The sequence below is a fragment of the Ambystoma mexicanum genome, chromosome 9, assembly GCF_040938575.1.
Source record: "Ambystoma mexicanum isolate Mex_15411 chromosome 9, UKY_AmexF1_1, whole genome shotgun sequence".
Lineage (NCBI taxonomy): Eukaryota > Metazoa > Chordata > Amphibia > Caudata > Ambystomatidae > Ambystoma > Ambystoma mexicanum.
In genome coordinates, this window is record NC_090931.1 from 194,062,182 (window position 1) to 194,087,532 (window position 25,351).

General features: G+C 48.7%; 1 protein-coding gene across 3 annotated transcripts in view; it reads left to right on the forward strand.

The window, feature by feature from the left end:
- Nucleotides 1–25,351, forward strand: part of PCSK7 (proprotein convertase subtilisin/kexin type 7) — a 434,758-nt gene that overhangs the window by 316,597 nt on the left and 92,810 nt on the right. For all 3 annotated transcript variants that reach the window (XM_069614474.1, XM_069614475.1, XM_069614476.1), the window contains 3 exons: nt 8,954–9,121; nt 24,251–24,358; nt 24,458–24,551. In XM_069614474.1, the coding sequence (XP_069470575.1) occupies nt 8,954–9,121; nt 24,251–24,358; nt 24,458–24,551 (370 nt within the window). The remainder of the gene's footprint in view (nt 1–8,953; nt 9,122–24,250; nt 24,359–24,457; nt 24,552–25,351) is intronic.

The window sequence follows — 25,351 nt, forward strand, 5'->3', positions numbered from 1 at the left end:
GCCTACACCTTACGGGGGTCTGCGGTGCAGGTCAACAGAGCTAGGCGTGCAAGCCTGGCTGGACCCTCAAAGCCTTTGCAAAGGCAGTCCTGAGTGGATGAACGTGGTGTGCGATGAATTTATGGAATCGGCAGTTCTTTTTTTCTTATACGTTTCTGAAACAAATTAAACCGCAATCCATTGTCGTGTGTGTGTGTGTGTGTGTGTGTGGGGCACTGTTGGGTATGGCGTCCGGATTCTTGTATATGTTGGGGATAATCTGACAAAATATGGGTCCAAAATAGAGTAGCATTTTTTTTTTAATGCTAGCACCAAGTTTTCTGCTGATGTCTTCTAACCATTATGCTCCAGGACTTTAAGAATTGGGAAACATGAAATTCTTTGTTTATACTGCATCTTGTGTCTCTATGAAAGGGAGGCATAAGGGTGCTCTAGCTCTTAGCCTGATCTAATTGGAATGAAAATATAAAAGTGCTTTAGGGTGTCTAAAAAGCAGTCGCATGATGCCACAGAATAATGCACCAATTTCTTTCGTGATTCTGGGCACTGCTACAGGAGAGTGGATTCTGCCACAGCTGTAGCCCTACCATCCTTTTCCCCTAAGCCCGTTCCCTGTTCTCAACCAATGGTTGGGTGAGGAGGTGATCTTAGGGATGAGGGCATGGAGGGCTTTGGCGTTTATCCTATGCAAACTGTCACACAGAAACCCCCTCTAAATCAAGTGCATTAGGGTCATGCAGTCATGTAGGCTATCGCTACTTAGTGTCCCAGAGCGATTTATGGGCCTCTGACCAGAGTGAGGCTCCTGGACCATAACTGTGACATCTCCCTCACTTCTAATTTACTTTGCCCATGGTCAGACCACCACATCATCATCTAATCCATCCCCACACCAAGCAAAAGAGCTAAAACAAGCACCCCTCAACCCGCAACCTTCGGCCGCAGCTCTCACAACCTCACCAGTCCCTGACGCATCCCCCTTCTCAATCGCCACTTCCCCACCCCCACGATACCTCCACCCTTGTGAATCACCACAGTTCGTTATTAGAGAATGCAATTGACTTGCTAGTCTCCCTCAAAGCTCGTAAAGCGCAAAACACCAGTCATTGCAACATGTGGTTCACCACCGACCTTCGTGCCATCCACACTACAAAGAGGGCATTAGAAGCTGCTTGGCTAAAAGACCACACTACCATCAATGCCCACTTCTCTGACATTCTCCGCCAGTACAAGCATGCTATATTCTCCCTCAAAGCCTCCTCCCCTAAAATGAAAGAATAGCAAAATGCCTCCTCCAGCCTTAGAGAAATATTCACAATCCTCTGAGATCTAGAATCCCTTGTGGCGCCCCCCTCCCCAACCCCCTTCCTCTTTGATGAAGGACATCTTTTGGTGAAAGATATCCAAGATGCCCTCTCTGGGAAAATGATACAGCTGCAATCCAAAATTAGCAAGAAACTCACCAGCATACCTGAAGCTCAACAACTAAACCCCCAGTCCCACCCGCAGAACCTAATCCCCCAATTTGAGTTCCAAACTGCCTCGGCATCTGACCTAGTGGTTATAATCTATGGGCTCAAACCTTCCAGAAGTAAAGGTGACCTTTGCTCAGCCACCTTTTGTAAAGCAATGTGCTGAACCCCTACTGCCCTTCATCGCCGACATTGTCAACTCTTCCTTTGCCTCCTGCTCGGTACCCGCCACTCAAGAGTCATGGATCTGACCTCTGCTGAAGAAACGAACTCTAGACCCAGCATCCCCCACCAACTACGGGCTGTTTCCACTTTCTCCTGAAAATCATTGATAAAGTGGCCCACCTGCAAATCCATGGCGTCTTGAGTCGCACCATATCCTGAACCCCCGGAAATCTGGCTTCCACCCTAAACATGTAACTGAAACAGCCCTCCTTGACCTTAAGAATCAACTCTACAAAGCTATGAATGCCGGAAACCTTTATCTCCTCCTCCTTGATCTCTAGGCCACCTTTCACCTTATTGACCACCAGACCTTCTGCCACCACCTCACCTCCTCTGCCCACTTCACCTCTGAAGCAGCAAAATGGATCTCTGCCTTCATAGCAAACGGATCCTCCCGAGTCTTTGCTGGTAATGCCTGCCCCCACACCCCCTCATCTCATGTGGAGTCCCACAAGCCTCCTGTCTTTCTCCTACCCTCTACAACATTTACACTAAGCCCCCCTTCGACCACCTCGACTCTCACCTACACTGACTATGCTGACAATACCCAAATCCTTATCCCCCTATCTGGGAACCACACGCAGGACACTGCCAAAGTAAATCGCATATATGAAACCATCAAAATCTGTAAGGCCTCACATAACCTCTGCCTAAACCATGAGAAAACGGACTACTTCTCAGTGGATGATCTGCCCGTCTCACCTAGCCCGACGCAGCCTTCAGCCACTTCAACATCGATGGCCACTCTATCCCGGTCGCCACTTCTGTAAAAACGCAGGGATGCATCCCTCACCATGGCACGCCATGTCAACTACATCTCTGCAACCTCAGCCTATGTGACCAAGCTCATCACTGCCTGCAAACCTTTCCTCTCTACTGAAAATGGTCTCGCTATTGCACAGGGCCTCGTCCTGTCCAAGCTGGACTACTAAATAAGTAGAAAAAAAAGACGAGGATCCAAAATTAGGAACCCTCCCGTCCCCTGCACTCTATCATAAGTCCATCAATTGATGGTTCAGCAATTTTAAATGCATTTGTTGTAGTTAATTAATGATATTCTGATCAAGTTAGTAGTAAGACTGAACATTCAGTGATTTTGTAAAAAAACCCAAAAACAGGGGGAGGTTTTTAATTAATGTCACAGTAAATTCACCATACAGATTTGAAGTGAAAAAGCCAAAATGACTGTCTACAAAAAAACATGAAAACAGTAAACAATGATAGTCCATTTATACAATTCGTGGCTGACGCGTTTCGGGATATTCATCCCTTCTTCTTGAGCCTATTGGGTTTGGACTGCAAAACCTTAAGTATAGTGGAGGTGAGGCGTAAGAAAACCCTCAAAGTTTGGTGAACTCGTGTTTCTCAGTTCTACCCGCCAGGCGGTGGAGAAAACCCTCGTCTCAGGCGTGCAAGATGCCTGCAGTAACTGAGGCTGCCAACCTGGCTGGACTACTGCAAGGCAATGCTAGGTAATTCTCCTCTGAACAAGAGTACCAACAGAAACCCCAGACACGTGTTTCGGTCTGGTTGGACCTCATCAGTAGGGTGGATCTGTGCCTCTCTAAGAATAGTGAGCAAGGGGTCCATTGCCTAGCATTTCGGAGCTGGACTGCCCCAGGGCAGGACAAAGACTGATATGTTTGGGATATTTCTTCTCTGTGAAAGATAGTGAGCTAAAGACTCTGGGTAAGTCTCTTGTAACCAGGACTAATGTCTGGCAGAGAGACTCCCAGGACCCACCTTGTCAATTTGCATAATTCTAAGACAATCCACCCCTCCAGACAGAATGTCTCAACCATGAATAGTATGGGACCCTGACAGGTGCAGGAAGTAACGATGGAGACCAGAACCCAACACCTCTTTGTAATGCAATGTGTCAACTTGGTACTAACTACCCCTCCTTGGCATGAAAGGGCAGCAAATGCCCTGTCTGGAACCACTCCTTTCAGAGCAGGGAAGTATGTGAATTGTAGGAGACGAAAGTCTGCCTGCAACCCCCTACTTCAAAGGAGGCCCATTTTGTGACCAAGTGCTGTATAGGGCTCAGTTAAAGGGATAGTCCAGTAAAAAAATGTATTTAAAAATAGATGGGCAATATAAAAAAAATACTAGCACTATTTTTTTTAAACTTCCTATGGAAAATTTTGAGCTATTCAAGCTCAAAATTCGCAAAAGCAAGCACATGGGCGCATCCATTTTGTGAAATGGATGCCCGCCTGTGCTGGCTTTTGCTTTTGCGGCACTAATGAAGGAAAAGCCAGCCAGCTGTAGTAAACAAAAGCTACCGCTGGGTGGCTTTTCCTTCATTGGTGCCGGGACTCGGAGGACGCGGACCGGAGACCAGAGCAGGAAAGCTGCAGCTGAATCTCGGTAAGTGCTATTTATTTTTCTTAAAAAAAGAAGCACTAGCTGCAGTTTTTTTCTAAGTTTTCCGGGCTGGAGGAGCCCGGAAAACTTAGAAATAAAACCGCAGCTTTAAAAACGTATTTATGTTTGCGGTCGCTTTTGAAGCGACCGCAAACATAAATACAACTTTGTGTTTGAAAACGCTGCGGTTTTTCTTTCCAAGTTTCTCAGGCTCCTCCGGCTCGGAGGAGCCTGAGAAACTCGGAAAGAAAAACTGCAGCGTTTTCAAACACAACCGCGTTGTGTTTCTGCCTGCTGTGGCTATCACTTTGGGTCTCCGGTGCTCCCCCAGTTATTTTTTAAATAACATTTTTTACTGGACTATCCCTTTAATTAGGGAGACACTTTGATGTGCAGCAGACCGGAAGATGGGTGAGACTTAGAAGTATATGTTGTCATCATTCCCCTCTCTGTTGCCAAGCACTCTGACCTGAAGCATCACTGTGTTATCCGTGGCAGTCAGAGCCTTTCATATGCATGCTGGAACATTTCCAACTCAAAGTGCTTGCAAAGCACCAGTTACCTTGCACATCTGTGCTAGTAAAAGGGAGCAACACAAAGCGGACGTTTAAAAACAATAAAGTTGCTTTAAGTCCCTAATTAAATGTTTTCAACATGGTGCATAACCTAAGGAAAAAAGGACAGCACCGTGTGGCTGTGGTGCGGCAGAAGAAGTGAATGTGTGATTTTGAATGCAGGAAGCCAGGAGAGTGGCGAAGGACGTGCTCTCCCGGACTCTTGGGGTCAGGCTGCCGGAATACAGTTGTTTTAGTGGGCGAGCACTTGGTGGGGGTGGGGGGTGCCTTGTGGCCGGCCCCTGCTTTGGTGAGGCACTGTCCCGAGAGGGGTGTCAGGCCAGAGCGCTACTAGGCTCGCCCAGCTTGAGCCGAGCACGTGCTTGGAAGACCACAGATGTCATTGGTAGTGTTTTGTTTATGTATATGTACATTGTAACTTTTCCGGAAGCTGCATATTAGGTGTGCGGTTTCTTGCCTGTACTCTCATAGCGGGCCCTTATGGACTGTGATGATCCTGCAACCTTTGGCTGAAGGCTTCTGTGCCCAAATCCTGAGCTGCAGGGGAGCAGACTTATGACTTTCCCAGGGGGGGGGGGTGGGTTGACCGCATTTGCACGCAGTCGCCAACTTGTTGCGAGGGGGGTGGAGGGAGCGCTGAACAGAGGAAACAATGGCTAGCATGTACTGCATATACTAAAGTCAAGTAAGGAGATTTAAGCTTTCCATTGCATTCCAGTAGGCCAACACTGCCCCTACTCCACCCCTCTATTATCATCCAGGGTCTAGTAGCCGTCAAAAAGCAGAGCAACACAACTAGGGTGGGAGAACGAAATGCCATCCCATCCTGTGAGTGTGTCAAACCTCAGAGCAAAAACTGTGTGTGTGGCTCCTACCTTGGAGCACAATCTCACTAATTTGTGGCAAATCTCGCAAGTGGGTGCATGGGAATCCCATGCGTGTGTGGGGGCTGCAGACCCCCAGATCACATGCTCACTTCAGTGTGAAACTCTGGCCAAGGCTTTTTGGGCAAGCATTCAGGATGGGTCTCACACCTTTAAACAGTGTGATATATTGAGTGGCCACCTCACTCCTTGGAGCATAGTATACCCGTTACTGGTAATCTCACAACTGAACGTACAGTTTCAATCTTGGTCATCTCATTGACCCCATGTATATTAATGGAGACAGTCTCCCAACTGGGAAGACAATTATATTTCTGTTAAAACACTCTGAATTCTCACTCCAGTTTTCTTGATCTATAAATCCATACCATATTCATTCATTGTGTGTGCAGGGGTGATAACTTGTGTCTGAGAGAGCTCATTCTTTCATTCAGGAGAGATAAAGTGGTAAAAATCCCCTGTATGTGGGATCAGGCTCATTGTGCCCCATGGCCCCTGACTCCAGAACGAGTGAGCAGGTTTTAAGACCCTGCTGATTCTGCTATCCTACAGGCTCGAGCCTTCTATCCCTTGCCCCATCACGGCTTCCAACATTCTGGGCGGCAGCTTATGTACAGCAGGCAGCTCGGGATATGCCTGTTGCCAATTGAATGTAGCCAGATCTACTATTTAGACACTGGGAAAGTGCCATGAACCCACATTGGTGGTGAAGAAGCACTCAACATACAGAACACAATGGTATAGTGTTGCAGTCCTGCTGAGAAATGATAATTTGGTCTGTTTCAATGTAAAGCAGATTGGCTTAGAAAGTACACGCACTGTGGCATTAAAAAATAAAGCCGCTGTGGTGGGTGGAAGTGCTGCTTCGGTGGCATCAAGAGTATGCAATTCCCTACGGGGTAGTGTTGGTTACTTCATATTGAAGTATAGTAGCCCTATTAAGAAGTGCCATTAAAAGTGAAGCTGTCCAGTAGGCTGGATCACTGCTGCCCCATAAAAGGTGTAGAAGCCCCTGTGAGAAGTGGCAGTACTGGTCCAACAGTGAGAAGTGTAGTATTTTCACATTAACTATGCTTAAGCGTGTTGGGTTATTGAATAGTGCTGCTACATTCTGAGTAATTCCATCCCTTTAAATATATTAGCTCTTGTATAACCATGACAGTTGAGTTATTCTGGTGATGTCAGACTTGCTGAATAGTTCTGGTTCTCTATCATCAAATGTACTTCAGATCTTAAAAGTCTCGGGAGGATAGCTCAGGGGTAACGTGCTCGCCTTGAAAGCAAGACGACATGGTTCGATCCCTCGGTCTGCGCAACACTGGTTCGATCCCTCGGTCCGCGCTTAGAAACCTCTGGGTATTACGTGGATTATAAATAACCAATAAAAATAAATAAATCTGCTGACAAGTGCTGGGGCCTTGTCAATAAGAGTGTAGCAGCTCAACTGAGAAGTGCTGATGTTGTCCTATAAAACGTATTGCAGCCCCACTAAGATGAACTAGCATTGCCTCAACAAAAGCATAGTATTACAATTCTAGAAGCCCTTTTGCCAAGGGACTTGTTTTCCATTTGTGCCTCAATTTCTAAAAATCGGTTTGGGCTGGGTGTACCTCTACATTTGTGCACCCCTCTTTCCAAGAGGGGTGCACAGATGTACAAATACACCCAACTCAAAACGATTTTTGGAAATTGAGGGGCAGATTTGCTTTGCATCTGTGCCTCCATTTCTAAAAATCGTGTACAAATACACCAACCCAAAAAGATTTTTAGAAATTGAGGGGACAGACTTGGGACAGACTTGCTTTGCATCTATGCCTCCATTTCTAAAAATGTTTTGGGTTGGGTGTACCTCTACATCCGTGCACCCCTCTTTCCAATAGCTGTGCACAGATGTACAAATACACCAAACCCAAAACGATTTTTAGAAATTGGGTTCAGCCCAGACTTCATTCTGCCGGGTGCCCGGCCCGGAGCACCCGCGTACTTGGCGCCCCTGCTTAGCTGTTCTGTAAAAGGACAACGCTCCACAAGCCACTGTCCTGCATAAAGCAAAGGCTGAGCCACCCGAGATTTCTCATAACTGCATCCTGCCTGTGGCCATCTTTTTGGCAATGCTAAAATCCTGCGCAGTGTAATGCTGCACGAGTTCTGTTCTGTAGCCAGTTCATAAAACGCCCACACTCTGCAAGACCAGCTTCGAGCCTTACCATGTGTCGGGCAACATTAGGGCATGTTGTCGGAGGCCTAGGCGGCTCTGCAGTTCAACTGTGAATTAAACTTGAACATTACCACCTTGATGGCAGCATAAACTGCTTGTCTCAGATTTGGTTATCAAGCCGAATGTATACAAAAAACAATCCCATGAAATGGATGCTTCTAAAACTTAAAAGCGAGCTCCATGCAACGTCTGAAGTATTCTATACGTTTCCATGCTCTGGTTTTGGGTGGGTTTGAGCCAGTCAGAAAAGTGGGGAAAAGCTGCAGAGGAGCTGCCTTACTGTAAAGCCCACAGAGCTGGGTACCCTTTATTTCCCAAGTGCGGAACTGCGCCCTGAACGATGGGAGGGGGAGCGCAGGCATGTGTGAACAAGTTGCTGGCACCATCCCCTTTCCGACAGGTACTGGAGCAGGGTGCGTTCTGTGCCACCAGCCAACCCGGATCGTTATGGGAGTGGCCTTGGCACTGCACTGATCCTCGTACTGAAATGCATTTTATGGCGCGAAATTAAAATGCCTCTTGAGCCAACTTAATAACAAACGCAACCCTCGAACACCTGTGTGTGGCAACGCTAGCTGCTGCTCTTTGGCCCACGCCCCTCCCTCTAATCTTTGTAAAACTGCTTCCGTGTGGCCATATGCCGGACACTTAGATTTCATATTGCCAGGTTGGACGTGCTTTGCTCCTTTGTGGACCTTTTAACCTATAATACCTGCCTTTTGGAGTCTTTTGATTTGTATTATTTTTATTCTGATGGCTCCCATTTTCGTCCTTTATTTTTTTTTGGTGGGCCCGGGGTGGTGTTTAAATAGTTATATGCTCACGATATTCTAAATGTCTTTGTTCGGACTTTAGATTATTTAGCCACTAACAGTGCAGAATTGTAGTGGTTTCATGGCCGCATGTACCAGGGTTTCTGAGTTACGTTTGAGTGCAGCCTGCGCTACCTAATGGTGAGCCAAGGATAGTCCTAGGAGAATTATCTTTGTGAATGACTGGATACTTTGGGGTGGGATCCTGGCTACAGAAAGAGTAGCCTCCCGATACACCCACTCTGGTACTGATCCCATTGACTGGCTCGCACATACCCAGTGCTTATGTTTTCATAATCTTTGCTTGCCTTTCTTCAAGAGCATAGGAGCAGTGCTATCATTGCATGCTGCATTTAATACTGGCAAGCTTCCAACCATGTACTCTGCCGTCTTGCAGGTGACCTCTGACTGGGATTTGCAGAAAGGCACCGGCTGCACAGAAGGCCACACGGGGACGTCGGCTGCAGCCCCCATTGCTGCAGGGATGATTGCACTCATGCTGCAGGTGCGACCTTGTCTCACCTGGAGGGACGTCCAGCACATCATTGTCTTCACGGCCACCAAGGTAAGGGCACTGCCAGGCGCTGGTAAATTGGCTCTTTTTAGCTAGCCACTTGCTGCATCTCTGCTGCTCTCGTGGAATTTGGATGGATGGTGTCCGTGCTCCGGGAAACGCTTGTATTGGGTACTTTTGGAACTCCACATGCTGCTACCTTCCTGCTCCAGCTTTAGGACACCAGGCTAATGCATCAAACATACATTTACCAATAGGAATCACAAAGCATGAATATACAATCCAAAAACCTAGATGTATACATCTCACAGATTAAGGAAACAAGCATTGCCAACAGTTGGGGCTTTTGTGTAGGCATTAGAAAGGCACTTACTGCCGTAGTGGTATTAACTGGCCATTGATGATAGCAGATGCAAAATGGTGCGAGCACCCAGGCATTTAATAGCCTGGCAAATGCCTAATACATATACACAAGTCAACACTGTTGGCTTTGCCGATGCTTGTTTTTAACAGGAATTCAGTGAAGGACACGCAAAGTGCTTATAAATCGAGTGGCTGAAGACAGACCTGGTTAAGACATTTTTATTACACTGGTCGCACGTTTCCAACTCCAATTAAGACATTAACTCACAGAAGACTGCTTTGAAAAAAGACTGGGAGGGACTAAAGCATGAACTTTGCAGGTGAAGCTTGTTTAAAGCGAGCTCCTAGTTCGCAGGAGGATTGGGCGGGGAGAGGCAGGAACTGGGTGGAATGGCCATAGGGATTAGCATGGCCATGGATGGGCAAATAACCAAACGCCTACAAGCTGTGTGTCCCTCGTGATACGTTATTCCTCCCTATCTGCACTCTAATGGCGTAATGCAATAGTTTCACTTGCAACGCCTAATACTCCAAACTAAAAAGAGCACATGTCACATGGCCTAATGGTGCCCTTGGCTTCTCCGTTTACAGGAAACAACGGCCCAGGCCCGATTTATACCCAGATCTAGCGTCTCCTTCAAACCAGGGGTGTTCCAGATGACGAAACAGACTGGGCACTTCTACAAATATGCCTCCCCCAAATATTCCCAGGTATAACTATCCCTTTTGATCCGGCTATAATTAAATAGCCTTCTAATTGCACCAATAAATGCATCGCACAACTACTTGTGCAAAGTTCGTTTACCTTCCCTTTCTAAATGTCACCTTTCTAAAACATGTGCAGTGCTTTGTCTGCTTGTAGCTACCAGAGCCCACTCGAAGGCCATTAACCTAGCTACATTTCCGTCAGGTAGGACTTCCACAATCATGCCCCATATAGCGCCTATACACAATGTGTTTCAAAGCAAGGGAGGGAACAAGGGAAAATGCAATCACATTCTTACAGGCCGTGAACAGTAAGGATGTGAAATTAACTATTGTACTCGGCCTGACAACATTTTAGAAAGTACAAGAGCTAAGACGTCGATAAAGAAGGGATGGGGAGAGTGGGAAGGAAATGGAAACAGAAGGGCGATCACCGTACTAGGCCTGACGACATTTCTGGTAGAGCCGGAGAAAACCAAAAGGTGAGGGAGAGGGGTGCAGAAAGGGAGGGGAGGAACAAAACAAGCGCTTATCGTACTAGGCCTGATGACATTTCAGATAGTGCTGGAGTGGGGGGCGTGGGACAAGTAAGGAGAGGGGGGAGGAGACAAACGAGGGTGTTATCATTCTAGGTCCAGGGGCAATTCTGATAGTGCATAGAAGAAAGTAAGGGGAGGAGAGAACAGAGAGTAAGCAGTCAAAAAGAGTGGTGAAGCAAGAGGGGAGAGCGAATACAATTGCAGAAGTAAGTAGTAACACATAATGTTGCAAGCCAGATACAAGATGAAGATGGGAACAGCATGATTCAGGGCCACAATGAGAAATGGTGACGCACCGTCAATCAATGAAGTCCATAAATGTCAAATCCAGCACTGGCCACAAGACTGTGATAGTGAAACCAGAATGTATCAGCAGATTCCTGCAGAAGTAATCTGGAAGGGGGGGGGGGGGAGTATCAGGGTTGAAGAATCAAGCAAAACGGGCAACATCTGTGTGCGAGAAGGGGGGGCACAAGGGAACATCACGGGGGGGGGGGGGGCGGGGACCAGAGGGTTGGGGATGGCCTGTGGGGACAGAGGAAGTAAACACATTTTGGTGCATGCTTACCTACTGTCTGAGCAGGGGTTGGGGTCCTGGTCCAATCAGGTCCAAACAGAAATTGCCCTTTTCTTCGACTGCCATTTGCTTCATACGCCCGGGCGAGAGACGCCCTTGATCTAAGATTTAAGCGCAGGAAGGAAGAGGCAGGGCTGAGAAGGTGGGCGGTGCTTAGGTCAACTGACCAAGATCCACTTGCACCTGCTCCCCATCTGCAAAGGAAAAGAGACTGGAGGGCTCCTTAAGTAGGGAGAAAGAGCGGCAACCAGGAGCCAGTAGTGGCAATAAAGACGCGTCTGTTCAACCCTAAATGCTGGTATTGGGGCATGCACCGCCAACTCTCTTAATGGGACCAAAGTAACCTGGAATCCTGGCTGGATGTTCTCATGAGCAGGCCCTTTACTTGGCCTAATCAAAGCGGGCGGGTGCCCAGGCTGCAATTGCCCCAGGGGGTGCATTTGCCCTGGGATGTGAAATTTCCCTGGGATGCGAAATGTCACTCGGGTGCGATTACCTTGGGGCGTAGCGGCAGCAGGTGCTGACTCTGCCTCTTCTAACCTACGTTACGCGAGTCAGAGAGGCTCTTTCAGCCTGGTCCAGCTTATATATATATTTTTTTTTTTTATAAAGTATCACGCTGCACTGCAATCCTTTGTGATGGTTTCCGGCATCCGCCACTTCAGCCGTATTGATCAGTCCTCCAGCGCCATGATGTTCCTTTTGCTATGAAGGAAGTTTATGCTTTAATAAAGTTCAAGAGAGGGTGGGGGGGGCTCTGCGTTGGTTTGAATGTGGGTTTACATTCCACTGCGGCAAAGACCTAACAGTTGATTTGATGATAATCGGTACTCTTTCGAACTTCAGAGACCGCTGCAAAAAGTTTTATATTATGGGTGCTGTTCTTTTCTGTCTTTGCAAAATCTTACTCCAGTGCCTTTCCATGCACCCCACTTTGTCACGATCACAAAGGAGTCTGTATTCCTCCAGGACTAAGGGGAACGTCTGGTTCATTGTCTCAGTCACTCTTGCAGATCGCCAGCGTTTCCCATATCCACCTTTCTGGATTTCTTTTCTTTTTGTGTTGGGTGTAAGTGCTACTTATAAGCTGAAACTATTGCAGTGACGTACTGCTAAGAGGACAATGAGTTGTGAGGAGGGATACACAGCTTGTGGGTGGTGTTTGGTTGTTCACCCACCCATTGTCTCCCCATTGCCGTGCTAATCCCTGCAACCATTCCCACCCACTATCTGCTACTCCCCGCCCAAAATAGGTCTTCCTGGGATCTATTTGAGCTAGTTCTATCAAGCCATAGCATCAACTGTGTGGTTTAGGGCCTGCTAGTGTTATTTTGGAGTACTCTTCTGAGAGTTAATGGCTCCGTTGTAGTTGTAAATGTAATACTGGTGTAATCAAAAAAAGTCTTAACAAGATGTGGCTCAAGCCACTTGATGTATATACAGGGGGTGTGTCCTTGCATCTGTTCTTTGCCCTGAAATCTGGGCTTGGGTATAGGCATTATATAGGAATTTGCCCATGTACACATTATCCAGTTGTTACCATCTTATGTCCCGGTAGTAACGTTATGGCAGTGCCTGGCAAATAGTGCTGGAAATGGAAACATTTACTTTGGGAACCCTTTCCTCCTGAGGAGGCGAGGCTAGAGAGAGGAGAGGGTGGGGACTTGTGGCCTGGCTATAAAAGCAAGGAGCATTTTGGGAACATAAGAAAGCCCACAATTTTAAATTTGAAACCTGTCTGTGATAGTGGTTCAGCATGAAACTCTTTTGAGCGAGTAACGAAAATTGGACTGTTTTCTTTTATTTGGCACAAAACTCACCCTTATTAAAACATTCTGTAAATTGCACATCATACATACCAATTTGGACACCATCTGAAAAGGATGTGAAGTTTTGGCTGTTTCTGAATTCCGTCTTGCATACTGAGTCTTCTGAAGCGTGGGTAACTCATACGTGAGAGCTCGGCACGGGAACAGATCTGGGAGTTTCCTAGGCTAACCCCTGAGCCTTGTCTACATGTTCCAGCCCATTTCCTAACCTGCTGGCAAATGCCCATTACATGCCGTCACAAAACCAACGGTTGTTGATTATTATTTAGCATACAACACAATTGCTTTTGTTAGAATTACTCGACTCAATGGTGGTCACTTCATTAGCCTCAATAGGGTGGAAGGCTGTCGTTCAAAACTGTGACCTACCATTACGCAAATAACAGATTGGTAGCAAGCACTCACCCCACAGAACTATCTTCTAGCTAAAACACTGGTGCTCTAGTGTAAAGGTCCTGTGCAGGACTTACTTCAGTGCCTGCAATGCTGCCTTACCAGGGCTTCTTCTGGGGCCTTGTTGCCAGTCAGATGGCCTTCGCTGTGATCCTACTGCTGTTCTGGGTGCCCCTCTATGGGCCCTGTTGCAGTTTAAGGTGCCATTTCAGGGGTCCTGCTGCAATTCCCAGCTTTTGCTCGGGCACACTGTCATGCAAGGAACCCTACGGCCGTGCATTAATTTAAGGCACAAGTGCTGTTGGGGCGCTGCTCCAGCTAAAGATGCCCATCTCGTGGGAGTAACATTGAACTGCATGAAACAAAAGGGAGTGGGGAGTGGGGGGGGGCTTTTATGGAATGCTTGTTTTCCTAAAGTGTGGTGAATGTGTTGGATTGCACACACGTTCGTCTTGTACTGCCGCAAGGGCACAAAGAGATATTCTGCAAACCTAGCATGACATACTCTATAAATGCGGCGTGTGCAGCAAGCATGCAATTACCCTAGCTCAACTCATGATTGCTGGAATATGCCAGAGCCATTCCCTACCTGTAATAAGTTGTCTCCCATAGGAAGGTGGATGGCTGTTGGAAATGTGGAGCAGTAGAGAGAGTTTGCATGTGATGATTTATGCGTGTCCTTCACTTACAATGCTGCATGTCTCGCACCTCAAACTAGGTCTGTTGATGCCCATTCTCAACCCACCTAATGTAACAGAGGTCAGATATAATGAGGCCCACTTTAACACCTGGAATAAAATTGATTATGTGGGTCTCTTGAAGAGTAAGCTCAGATGCTTTAAGGCACAATGTCACACTCCCATTTGCCTGCAATGAAGATGATGGAGGAGAAGAAGAGGTAAAGGGAGTAGGCAACAATCGTGACTGAGATTGGTGTGATCACCATGAGGGACTGGCAACGCGCTAGTGAACAATGTTTTTTTAATTAAAGTGATCTTCCAGAGCCCTGCAAGTGCACATGACCGCCAGCACCACAGGTGTGCATGGAACATCAGTCAACAAAGCAGCATCCATCAGGCTTCAGTGAAAAGCATTTTCTTAGTTCCAGGTACATATCTAAATGTTATTAAAATACGGAGATTGCAGGGGGAAATCAATACAGAACAGAGGCTTGGGGGTGGTGGGCGAGGGCGGTACAATAAATGCTTTCACAGCAGCAAAGTCAAGGAGAGGGCCCTTAACATAGACTAAAAATTGTCACAAAGCTTAAAAAATCAAAACTAGTATGTACTGTGTGTGTGTTCTCGGCTTTGTCTGAGGCATTAATGGAAAGTTCTTGAATCACAATGTAATAAAAACCTGTTTAATTTGTACAGCAGTGACGCTGGGTAGGTGTTAACTATGGCGTGTAGTTTGGGAGTGGCTCTCATGTCATGCGGGGGGGGGGGGCAATTTAGTGTTTCGCCCTTTGCACCAAATGGACTAGAAACTGCCCTGCTCAGGAGGCAGCTTTAGGCAATCTTGAAACCCGTTGGCCCACCACTCACCAGATCAGATGACAAAGTAGATTCCATACTGTTTGGGCTATTACAGAAGGCTTCCCTTGCTCTGAAAACCTTGTGAAATGGCATGTGTTCCCCGTTCCATTGATTTCAGCTTGCGTTTCTCGAATGGAAAGGGACATGTTGGCATGTATACATCGTGCCCAATGTAAACCCATATCTGTGTGCAGCTTCAACCTAAGTGGCCACGCACAGTCGTTTCGAGGTGAAGGGGCCACCCAACACCCCACTTTTGCGAAACCAGTGTAGGAAAGAGGACTGGGCACTGAACTCCGTCATTGATCAGGGCGCGCTTCTGGGGCACCTCTTGGGGCACATTTTCAGGAGAGTCGAGGTTGATTGTGAGAAGGCGGGTTGTTGTCTCACACTAGAGCTCATGATGGAAAAACCTTCCAGAGACAATTCAGCCACAACCGTCAGACAATTCTCTACACACTAGACTGCTGCCACTTGGCACATTTAAGCCAACCACCTGTGACTCCCCATGATACCAAGTTATAGGTCTACAGTGGCCCCTCTGCCCAACGTTTTGGCATAGCATATTAGTCTGCGATGGTAAACTCAACATACATTAGTATGCATGCGTTACCACCATGACCTACAAGCGTGCAGCTTTAGCACCAGGGGCTTGCCATTGGTAATGTTCAAGTATGCAGCGCTCACAGAGAGGCTATGCAGGCTGTGAATTGAGCAGCTATTTTGCCAGTTCATGATCGCACACAACAAGCAGTGACTGAATCGATAAGTGACGTGTTTGTCATAAGTGTATTTGTGCATGCCTTTCTGGTGGGTGTTCTTTGTCTGGCACCCCTTCACAAATAGCTCCAAAATGGAGCAGACCAATCACCGCGTGACACCTTACATAGAAGCTGGGAGGACTTTTTACAATTGAAATATCCAAGCATGCGTATTCTTTCTCATGCTGAGAGGAGAGTTTAGATGTTAAGTCATATTTTTCTAGGGATTGCCAATCACAGTATAGATACGGGAAGATATAGTCAACAACTGGTTCTTTTTGCCAAGACTCAAAGCTGTTTTCTGAATTTGAAATGTATTTTAATATAGAACATTAAGCCCCTGGGGGCGCTTGCGTAATGTCTGCACTTTGTACATACAAACCAGGCACGACCTTAATCCTTCCGAGTCAATACAGTGGGTATCCTTAAATTGCTCATGTTATTTACTAAATCACTGAGACATGTTAGTATTCCATCAAGAAATGCAGTCTAAACAACGTGAGGTTGTTGGTATATACACCTTTTATTGCACCTGCATTGTGTCTTTGCAGTGATCACCGGTGGGGCTTGTCGGAGAAAAGCTCACACATCACACTGCAGTAGTAGAATTGAGCTTTATTGATCTTGCAAGACTAGTACGGGACATAACCATACCGATCCCGACCGCAGCAACCTGACCCGCCCCCCCAGAAGCGTAGGTGACCAACACGAAACCTGTCGGGATCCTTTCAGAACCTTCAGTCTTGGCCCATGGAGGAGAGATGGGACCTCCCTCCACTTCAGTGTATTCATTCATTGTTTACGTTTGTCCATCGTTGATGCAGGTGACCGACCATTCAGTGGTGAGAGTTCTGCCAGCTAGGTTTACCTACGTAGCACTTTTGTATGCCCTCTACACAGTTCTAAAATGACACATTCCGGTTTGTACCACTCTAAGTGACAGTGCCAAAGGGCCGTTTTTGAGTTCTAGTCTGCTCATGAACTCTGTGCGCTAGTATTACCAAAGCCAAAATTGAGAATGGCACGTAAAACGCAATGGCAAAAGTGTGCTGCTGGAATAAAAGCATCTGTTGGTCAAAGAGAAAACATGGCAATTTGTCATAGTACTCACTGTAAAGACAAATGCAGCCACAGCAAAGAAAAATAACTTGTCCAATAGACTCTGCCTCTGCCCACAGCCCTGGGCGTCACCCTTTGCTGGCAATGCTGGGGTCCTTTGTGCCCTTGCCCAAGGCTCTGGGGCTCTCCCATGGCCCTTGCCCTCGGCTCTGTGGCTCTTTCGGCCCTTATTTTTTATTTTAACATTTGTGGCAACGCCCAGACATGAGGGCATCGCAGCGTTAAGTACAGAAATAAAAACGTGGAAGTTCACATGGGTAGCAGGTAGTGGGAGCGATAGCCAGGAACAGTGTTTATTCGTATTTGTCAAACAACCAAGTTTTCAATAGTTGTTTAAACATAGTGTAGGAATGTTCATTTCTAATGGGTGCTGGTAAAGAGTTCCACAGAGATGGAGCCAAGACACAAAAACTGGTCCCACCGGATCTTTTGTTCTTGAAGTGGGGAGTGACCAGAAACATTCTGCAGCTAGATCTTAGCACCCGAGTGGGGTTGTTCTGAGTGAGGCAGTTGTTGAGGTAGCTGGGTGCGACCCTGTAGAGACATCGTGCCCGATGGTTAGTGTTTTGAATATGCTTTGATGGGGAGCCAGTGAGACTCGCATCTAGATGCAGTGTTGTGATCAGAGCGTTTTGATCCCAGGGCTGCTCGCTTTGTACTGTAGTAATTGTAGTTTGGAAATGTTAGTAGCAGTAGTGCCCAGGAGTAGGACGTTACAATAGTCCAGTTTTGAGAGGATGAGTGCACAGGCTACAGTTAGGCATTTATCAGGTGAAAGGAATTTCCTGCTCAGCTAGATGAGCTTTGCAGTGTTGGCAGTGGAGCCGGCCAGTGAATTGATATGTCTAGTCATTGAAAGGTCCGCTTCAAGGTGGAATCCCACCACCCAGCTGTGGGGCTGTCCTTCGGCCCTTGCCCTCAGCTCTGGGGCGATCATTCAACCGTTTCCCTCGGCTCTGGAGCTGTCCTTCGGCCCTTGCCCTCAGCTCTGGGGCGATCCTTCAACCGTTTCCCTCGGCTCTGGGGCTATCCTTCGGCCCTTGCCCTCGGATCTGGGGCTATCCTTCTGGCCCTTGCCCATAGGCCTGGGTCTGTTCTTCTGATCCTTGCCCTCGGCTGTGGGGCTATCCTTCTGGCCCTTGCCCTCCGGTCTGTGCTTGCTCTCAGCTCTGGGGCTCTCGACCCACAGCTCTGAGGTTATCCTTTGTCCCTTGCCCTCAGCTCTGGGGTTATCCTTTGTCCCTTGTCCCCAGCTCTGGGGTTATCCTTTGGCCCTTGCCCTCAGCTCTGGGGCTATCGTTGGACCATGCCCTCGGCTCTGGGGCTCTCCCTCGGCCCTTACCCGCGGCTCTGGGCCTCTCCCTTGGCCCTTGCTCTGGGGCTCTCCCTCTGCCCTTGCCCTCGACTCTGGGGCTCCCCCTGCCCTCGGCTCTGCAGCTCTCCTTTGGCCCGTGCCCTCGGCTCTGGGGCTCTCCTTTGGCCCTTGCCCTCGGCTCTGGGGCCCTCCTTTGGCCCTTGCCCTCGGCTCTGGGGCCCTTCTTTGGCCCTTGACCTCGGCTCTGTGGCCCTTCTTTGGCCCTTGCCCTCGGCTCTGGGGCCCTCCTTTGGCCCTTGCCCTCGGCTCTGGGGCCCTCCTTTGGCCCTTGCCCATAGCTCTGGGGATATCCTTTGGCCCTTGCTCTGGGTCACTCCATTGGTACTTGCGCTCGGATCTGGATATATCCTTCGGCCCTCGGCTCTGGGGCTCTCCTTTGGCCCTTGCTCTGGGGCTCTCCTTTGGCCCTTGCCCTCGGCTCTGGGGCTCTCCTTTGGCCCTTGCCCTCGGCTCTGGGGCTCTCCTTTGGCCCCTGCCCTCGGCTCTGGGGCTCTCCTTTGGCCCCTGCCCTCGGCTCTGGGGCTCTCCTTTGGCCCCTGCCCTCGGCTCTGGGGCCCTCCTTTGGCCCCTGCCCTCGGCTCTGGGGCCCTCCTTTGGCCCTTGCCAATAGCTCGGGGGATATCCTTCGGCCCTACGTCTTGCCCACAGCTGAAGTCATTACTCGGCCATGCATACAGCTTCTGGAGGCGTCTGTGCTTTGTGCAGAGCTATTGTGATTTCTTTCTGTGTGAACAGCTCTGGTTGCCTCATTGTAGTGCACGGTTCTACTGGTTCCACCTTTTCAGCGTACCCCCTCTTGAGAGAAACAAAGCTCACACATCAATTTACAGTTTTTACAAACCAGAAATAATTGTGTCTTGCAAGACAAAACACTGCATTAATCTTCATCTTACAGGAACTGACCACAACCACCTGACCTGCCCTCCAGACCTCCCACCTTTAGGAAAATTACTAATTAGATACTTAGCAAGTACGTGCTAGAACCTACATTCTAGGCCTTCCGGGGAAGAGACCGACCGCCCCACGCAATCCTATTGCAAACTCTCAGAACGTGAGTCTCTCATTGATGTGAATATTGGGAGATGTATCGCATGATGAGTGTCTACTGTGCACTTTCCGCCGACGGGTTTCGTCAGCTCCTCCTATATAGGCATCTCCTCATACGTCAACTTATTCTTTTGTATAAGCAGGCCAAAACCAATCCTAGCTAGCCTTGTCATGAAAAAGTGCCAGACAGCAGTTTTATTGGTCTAGCCTGCCCATGTCGCTAAAATGAAATCCAGGACAAACCAGCAACGTCAAAAATAGTCTGCTGAAAAGGAACACACACTAAGGAGAATAAAGAAAACTCTTATCAATACGTTCTCAGGCTTCTGTTGAGGCGCATGACCGAAAAGAAATAACATGCCTCAAAAACACTGTGCTGCCCACAGGGCTCTGGTTGCCCACACCATGCAAAGCTCTGGTGAGCTTACTCTTAGTGAACAGCTCTGGTTGTCTCATTGCATTGCACGGTCTACTGTTCTCACCTTGGGTGTACTCTCTTTGGTTGTCCTACCGCTATGTCCAGTTGAGCCTCACTCTCATTTACCGCCAAGTTGTCCTCACTGTGCCATGCCCAGTGTTCTGGTAGTTGTTTTCCTTTAGTGCATAGCTCTGCCTCGCTCCCTCCTTTGGCCCATGCAGAAACCTCTGGCGATCTTCTCAGCCCATGCACCGAGCTCTGGATCCTCGCCTAGTCCTTGCAAAGAGCTCCTCAGTGGTCTGAGAATATGAACTCCGTGCACGGACTATTCAAGACGAATGGTCCAGCTCAGAGCTCGTCAGCGAACTTCCTGACCTTGCACAGGACTCTTCGATGGCCTCACCCTGCCTTGCACAGCGCTCCCTAGCGATCTCATTCAATACAATCCAACATGCCCTATTCTGGAGATGGTAGTCCAGACTTGGCTTATAGCTGGTGCAGTAAGGACTACTACCAATAAGCCAAAACTATTGTAATTGGAAGTGATGATAGGAAAGAAAGGGGACATGAGAAGCAACACACACACTGTGGGTGTTTGGTTATTGAAACGCCCATTGACTACCATGCTAGTCCCCATGCCCATTCCCACCCACTACCTGCCCCTCCCGGCTCAAATCGCATCACCCTGGGATCTCTTTGAGCTAGCTCTGTACTTTCCGAGCAGCATTCTGAAAGGTAATGGCTTGACTGCAGCTTTAAGACCCCTTTTGGTGTAATAAAATGTCTTAACCAAGTTTGCCCTCAAGCCACTTGGTTTTATAAGCAGTATGTGTGTCCTTACATGTTTTTGTTGCACTGAATGCCTGTTCAAAGCCAACAGTTTTGACTCTTGGACGTTTGCTAGGTCCTGCCACAATATGCCTAGGTAGTAACATTTGCCAACTGTTGCCATCTTAAGGTCACGTAGTACGCTATGAGAGGGCTTGGAAAATGCCTATCCTATGCAAAACTAAAAACTTGGCTTTGCTAGTGCTTGTTTTCAGTTTATATTCTACAGTTTCACCATTAAAAAAAAAATGGAACTTGAATACCCTTTCGCGGATGGAATGGGGCATGCATGCAATTCCCCTTTGCACATGCCCTCTGACAGTCGTGCACAACTGTCTGCTAGTCTTCTATGCACAGAGGAGCTTTGTGGGCCACCTCTGACAGTCTTCCTCTGCTATTCAGCGAGCCAGCGCTCTCCCGTTTCTCTGTGCATGTGAGTCTCTTCCAGTTCTGTTTTTTTTAGGCATTCTGGTTCTTGTCCAAATTTATAACCGAAAAGACATAACTATGATTCCCAGAATTCAAAGAAAAACAGGACTAAATGGCTGTTCCCTGCATTTCATATGGGAAAGTTGAGAGCTCTGCAGTGCTTTCTCAGGGTCTCCTGCTGCTCTTTGATGGTCTGTTACTCCACCCCTGTATAGCCCTGTTTTCCCGGGCCTGGTCCGTGCCAGGGTGTACTCTTCCCTTCCCTCGAGCAGAGACAGTTCCCATGAATACCACCCCCACTGCCCAGCCCGCTGGGTAGGGCGAAGCTGCACCTGCCAAATAAAATTGCTGTAAACCGTAGATGGGCTACACCCCGAGTTCTTTGATGAATAACAGACAGACACCAGAGTGAACTTTTATAGGGATACCAATGAGGACCCCTCTTTATTTTTTTTAACTCTTTATTTAACATTATATATAACTAGATTCAATACAACAATCATCATACGGACCCCTCTTTATTAAACATACCCATTCTTAACACTTAGACCCTAGGCTTTCCCCTGACGTGAGCTCCATCTAAGCGGGGACCAGCTACACCAGCTCACCCTTCCTTGGAGGGTTCTGGGGGACCCTAAGGATGAGATTGCTGCAACCAATAGCCTTCCTAAACTCGGGTACCACCCACATGGGTAGTGAGGCTAGAGGATGGCTGCTGTGGGTGGTTCCATCTTGCAAGGCGGCCTTGGGCAGGCCGCCAACCTATCCCACCACCTCATGCCGGGGTGCCTCCCCTCTACCCCCTATTTAAACTAATGGCATCTAATCTGTTCCTACGTAACAATTACCCTACTTAACATACCCTCTAATTATTACCCCAACTCCCCATCTTCAGGGCTGCTCCTGATGGCACTGGCTGACAAATTGGGCCCTGACCCACAGATGGGTGAGGCCTGGTCCCCTCCTCTTCTTCCAGGGAGGCCCTGTCCACCACGCAACCTGCATCCTTTATACTGTCTTGGGTGGCCCCCTATGCACCTGGGGACCGGCCACACTCGCTGCTGCAACCCACGGTATATATATTCTTTTAGGGTGGGCCCCATTGGTTGGGGGGCCCACCCAACATCACGACCGCGGTGTGTGTGTGTATATATATATATATATATATATATATATATAATTTTAAGGTGGGCCCTGTTGGCTGGGGGTACCACCGAAAATCACTGCGTGGCCCGGGCACCATTTACAACTCAGGTGGCGTCCCCGTTGCTGTGGAGACGCTGCTGTGTGCCGAGGCTGCCTCCAGGCCCGACCCTTCAGCAATGCGTTGTTGCAATGTAGCGGGCGGGCTGTATCTTCACCCGGGTCGCTCTGCTGGGCATGCCCGGGGCTTCCTTCACCTGGGCTGCTCAACGGACCGACCCGGGAGTTCCTTACTGCCTCCTTGTTGTGATGTCATCTAGAGTCTGTTCCACCCGGAGCGAGGAACGCGGGTGTCCCGACGTTCTGTTTTAACGCGTCGCCCAACCGCCCTCCTCACCTCCGGGGGCCGTACAATAAACCTCTTTCCCCACACTCAATTGGCCCCGGCCTCCTTTGTCACACTCCTCTACGCCCGGGTGGGCTGCCAAGTCGCTTAGACCTTCTCTGCATTCCCTCCCAGGCTGCTCATGACATGCGCAGCACTTGAGGATTTCTTTCCGATGACAGGCTCGCCTCGCTGGCCAGGAGGTGGGCCTTTTGGGGCACGGCCTGGCCCGCCCCACACACATGGTCCTGGCCGGGCAGTTTTTAACGGGCCCGGGCAGCCACTGCCACGCTGCCCGGGCCTTAAATGTCGCTGGGGCCTTCTGGTCTTGCTCCTGTGCGGCCCGACAGGCGTCCCGGCCCAAGGTCGGTTGAGCTGCCCTTGCAATAGCAGCCCGGCCCCCTGCACAATTTCTGCGGTGGCTCCCCATAGCGCCACCCAGTGCTTTTCAATGGATTGCTGTAAGTGTCTATCCTTCCTCTCTCTTTTTTTCAACTGCCTTTTCTTTTTAAATCCCTCTGGATCCCCTTCCCTCCCCCGCCCTTTATTACTACACTGGTGTGTGCATCTTTTCTTTCTTGTGTGTTCCCTCAGAGGGCCAGCATGTAGCCCCACTAGCCGGGCCCCTTGGGGCCAACATCTACACTTGTATAGACATCTCTGCCAGTCTGTTTGTGAAGTCTGCCCTTGTAACGTACAGAGCTTTGGTGGCTCACTCAACCCATGCACAGGGAGCACTGGTGGGCACGTGTTCAGGTGCAATTCACTGCTGTGCACAGGGCTCGATGTCCCACCACACTGATGGTCTTGCGCTGTCAGTCTTCCTCCTGCCCCTCCATATGCACCCCAGCCCTTGTACAGCCAGGAGCGCGCTGGCGAAGCACGGGTGCGATTTATCGCCTCACTGAGCTCTAATCCCGCGCACCACCTCTCTGGCTCGGAATCTTTTTCCACAGGATCAGACGTTTGTTGAAAAACAATGGCAACACTGTGCGTTTAGATTTACACCAACATTTACAAATGTAAAATTAGCCTGCTACTTTAAATCTGCAGAACAACTAGACTAGGCAATATTCGACGTGTTGGGTGAGTGTGTGCGTGGGTGTTTTAGAAAGCTGAAACTCTTTTTCGAAGTAGTGTATATGGATTTATCAAGGGGACAAGAGTCTAATTTCTAAAAGCAAAATTGAACATGATGGGACAGTGGGCCCCCTTGGATCTCGTTCCTTTTATGAACTACCGGATGGGGCTTTCTTAGATATTTGGATGCATTTGATGAGAACCCCGCCCACTCCATAAACCCAGCCCCCCTCTCCACACTCTACCCATGTTCCTTTGCTTCATGGAGAACCAATTCCCTAATTTTCCTCAGATGAAACTCTATGAAGCATCGATTTACCCAATCGCCTCAAAATTATGACTTAGTGCATTCATTCTACCCATGTTTTTATGATGAGAACCCCTGTCCCATCCAGTCAAACTCATTTCCCTCAAATGGAGACACTCGGGCACATCCAGTTTAACCAGTTTAAGAGCACAGCCCCTGCCCTTTCTCTGTTAAGTCCCTGGCACTGCCAGTTTGGCCATTTCCTCTTGCAACCCCTGGTTTGTCTCCAGCCATGTTTATCCTCTTACCATATAATTGCTTCCCTGTCTCTGTTCTAGGTGATTCTGAATTCCACTCTAGATTATGTGACCATCCAGTGACGCTTCCTTTCCTTCTCGTTTCAGTATGAAGACCGCCATGCTGTCTGGGAGAGAAATGGAGCCGGATTCAGCCATAGCCACCAGCACGGCTTCGGCCTGCTCAACGCCTGGCGACTGGTCAATGCCGCTAAGGTAGGGGCATGGAGGGTATCCTCCAGGGTAACTCTGGACATGGAAGCCAAAGAGATGCCCCTGCTTTGCAATTCATTTAATCTGTCCCCTTTTTCCCAGGTCTGGGATACTGTTCCTTACCTGGCCTCCTATACCAGCCCCATCCTGAGGGAGGACCGCAGCATCCTCCAGAATCTGGAGCTGGAGTGGAATGGTGAGTACTTCCTGGGTATCGCGCGTACACCACAATCCACAACTCACTCCTTACATGTGCCCTAATGTGTACCAAAAGGTGCACCACAATCTTGACCTACATGTTCAGCCGTGTCAGTCCAGAGCTGACGACGTGCCTGACCTGCACTGGAGTCGGGCAGCATTCCTCATGGTTACACTGCCCAGACCCACAGTTTCCAAGGAGCCTCACCCCTGCCCTGCAATGAGTCCTATCCTAGTGCTAGATCAGGGCCGCAGTGTGCCATGCAGGTCACCAGTCTCCCCTAGTACTGGAACCCACATGCAGCTGTGCCAGTGAACCTCGGTTGTGATGCTCAATATTCTCTGCATTCCTGCTCCTTCAACCCAGAAGTACATCTCTGCCAGGCCACCTCATGGCTGCCCTGCAGCACGACCTACTTACTATCGAACTCCTGAGCACCCTGCTGTTTCCCCTCGGGTCGGCCTTGCATCTCTCCCTGCTATTCCACTAGAACCCTCACAGAGCTGGGCAAAAACACTCCAGTCTGTCCTATCCCATTACTGTTTGCAGAGGAGAATACGCCATTTCATCCAACCAGCCTCACTTGCCACAGATGCACCCAGTGTCTACCCCTGGAAGTTCCCCTCCAGTTCAGAACCACTGAGCAATGAAGGGTGGGTATGCCAATTAGCTGAAAAGCATTTTTTTTCCTGCAGAAACGAAGCCTACAGCTACATATGTAATTATGATGCATGATGTGTGTCTTGTTTTGTGGTGTTTTACTTCTCAGCATCACAGATTTTAAATCAAATCCATCA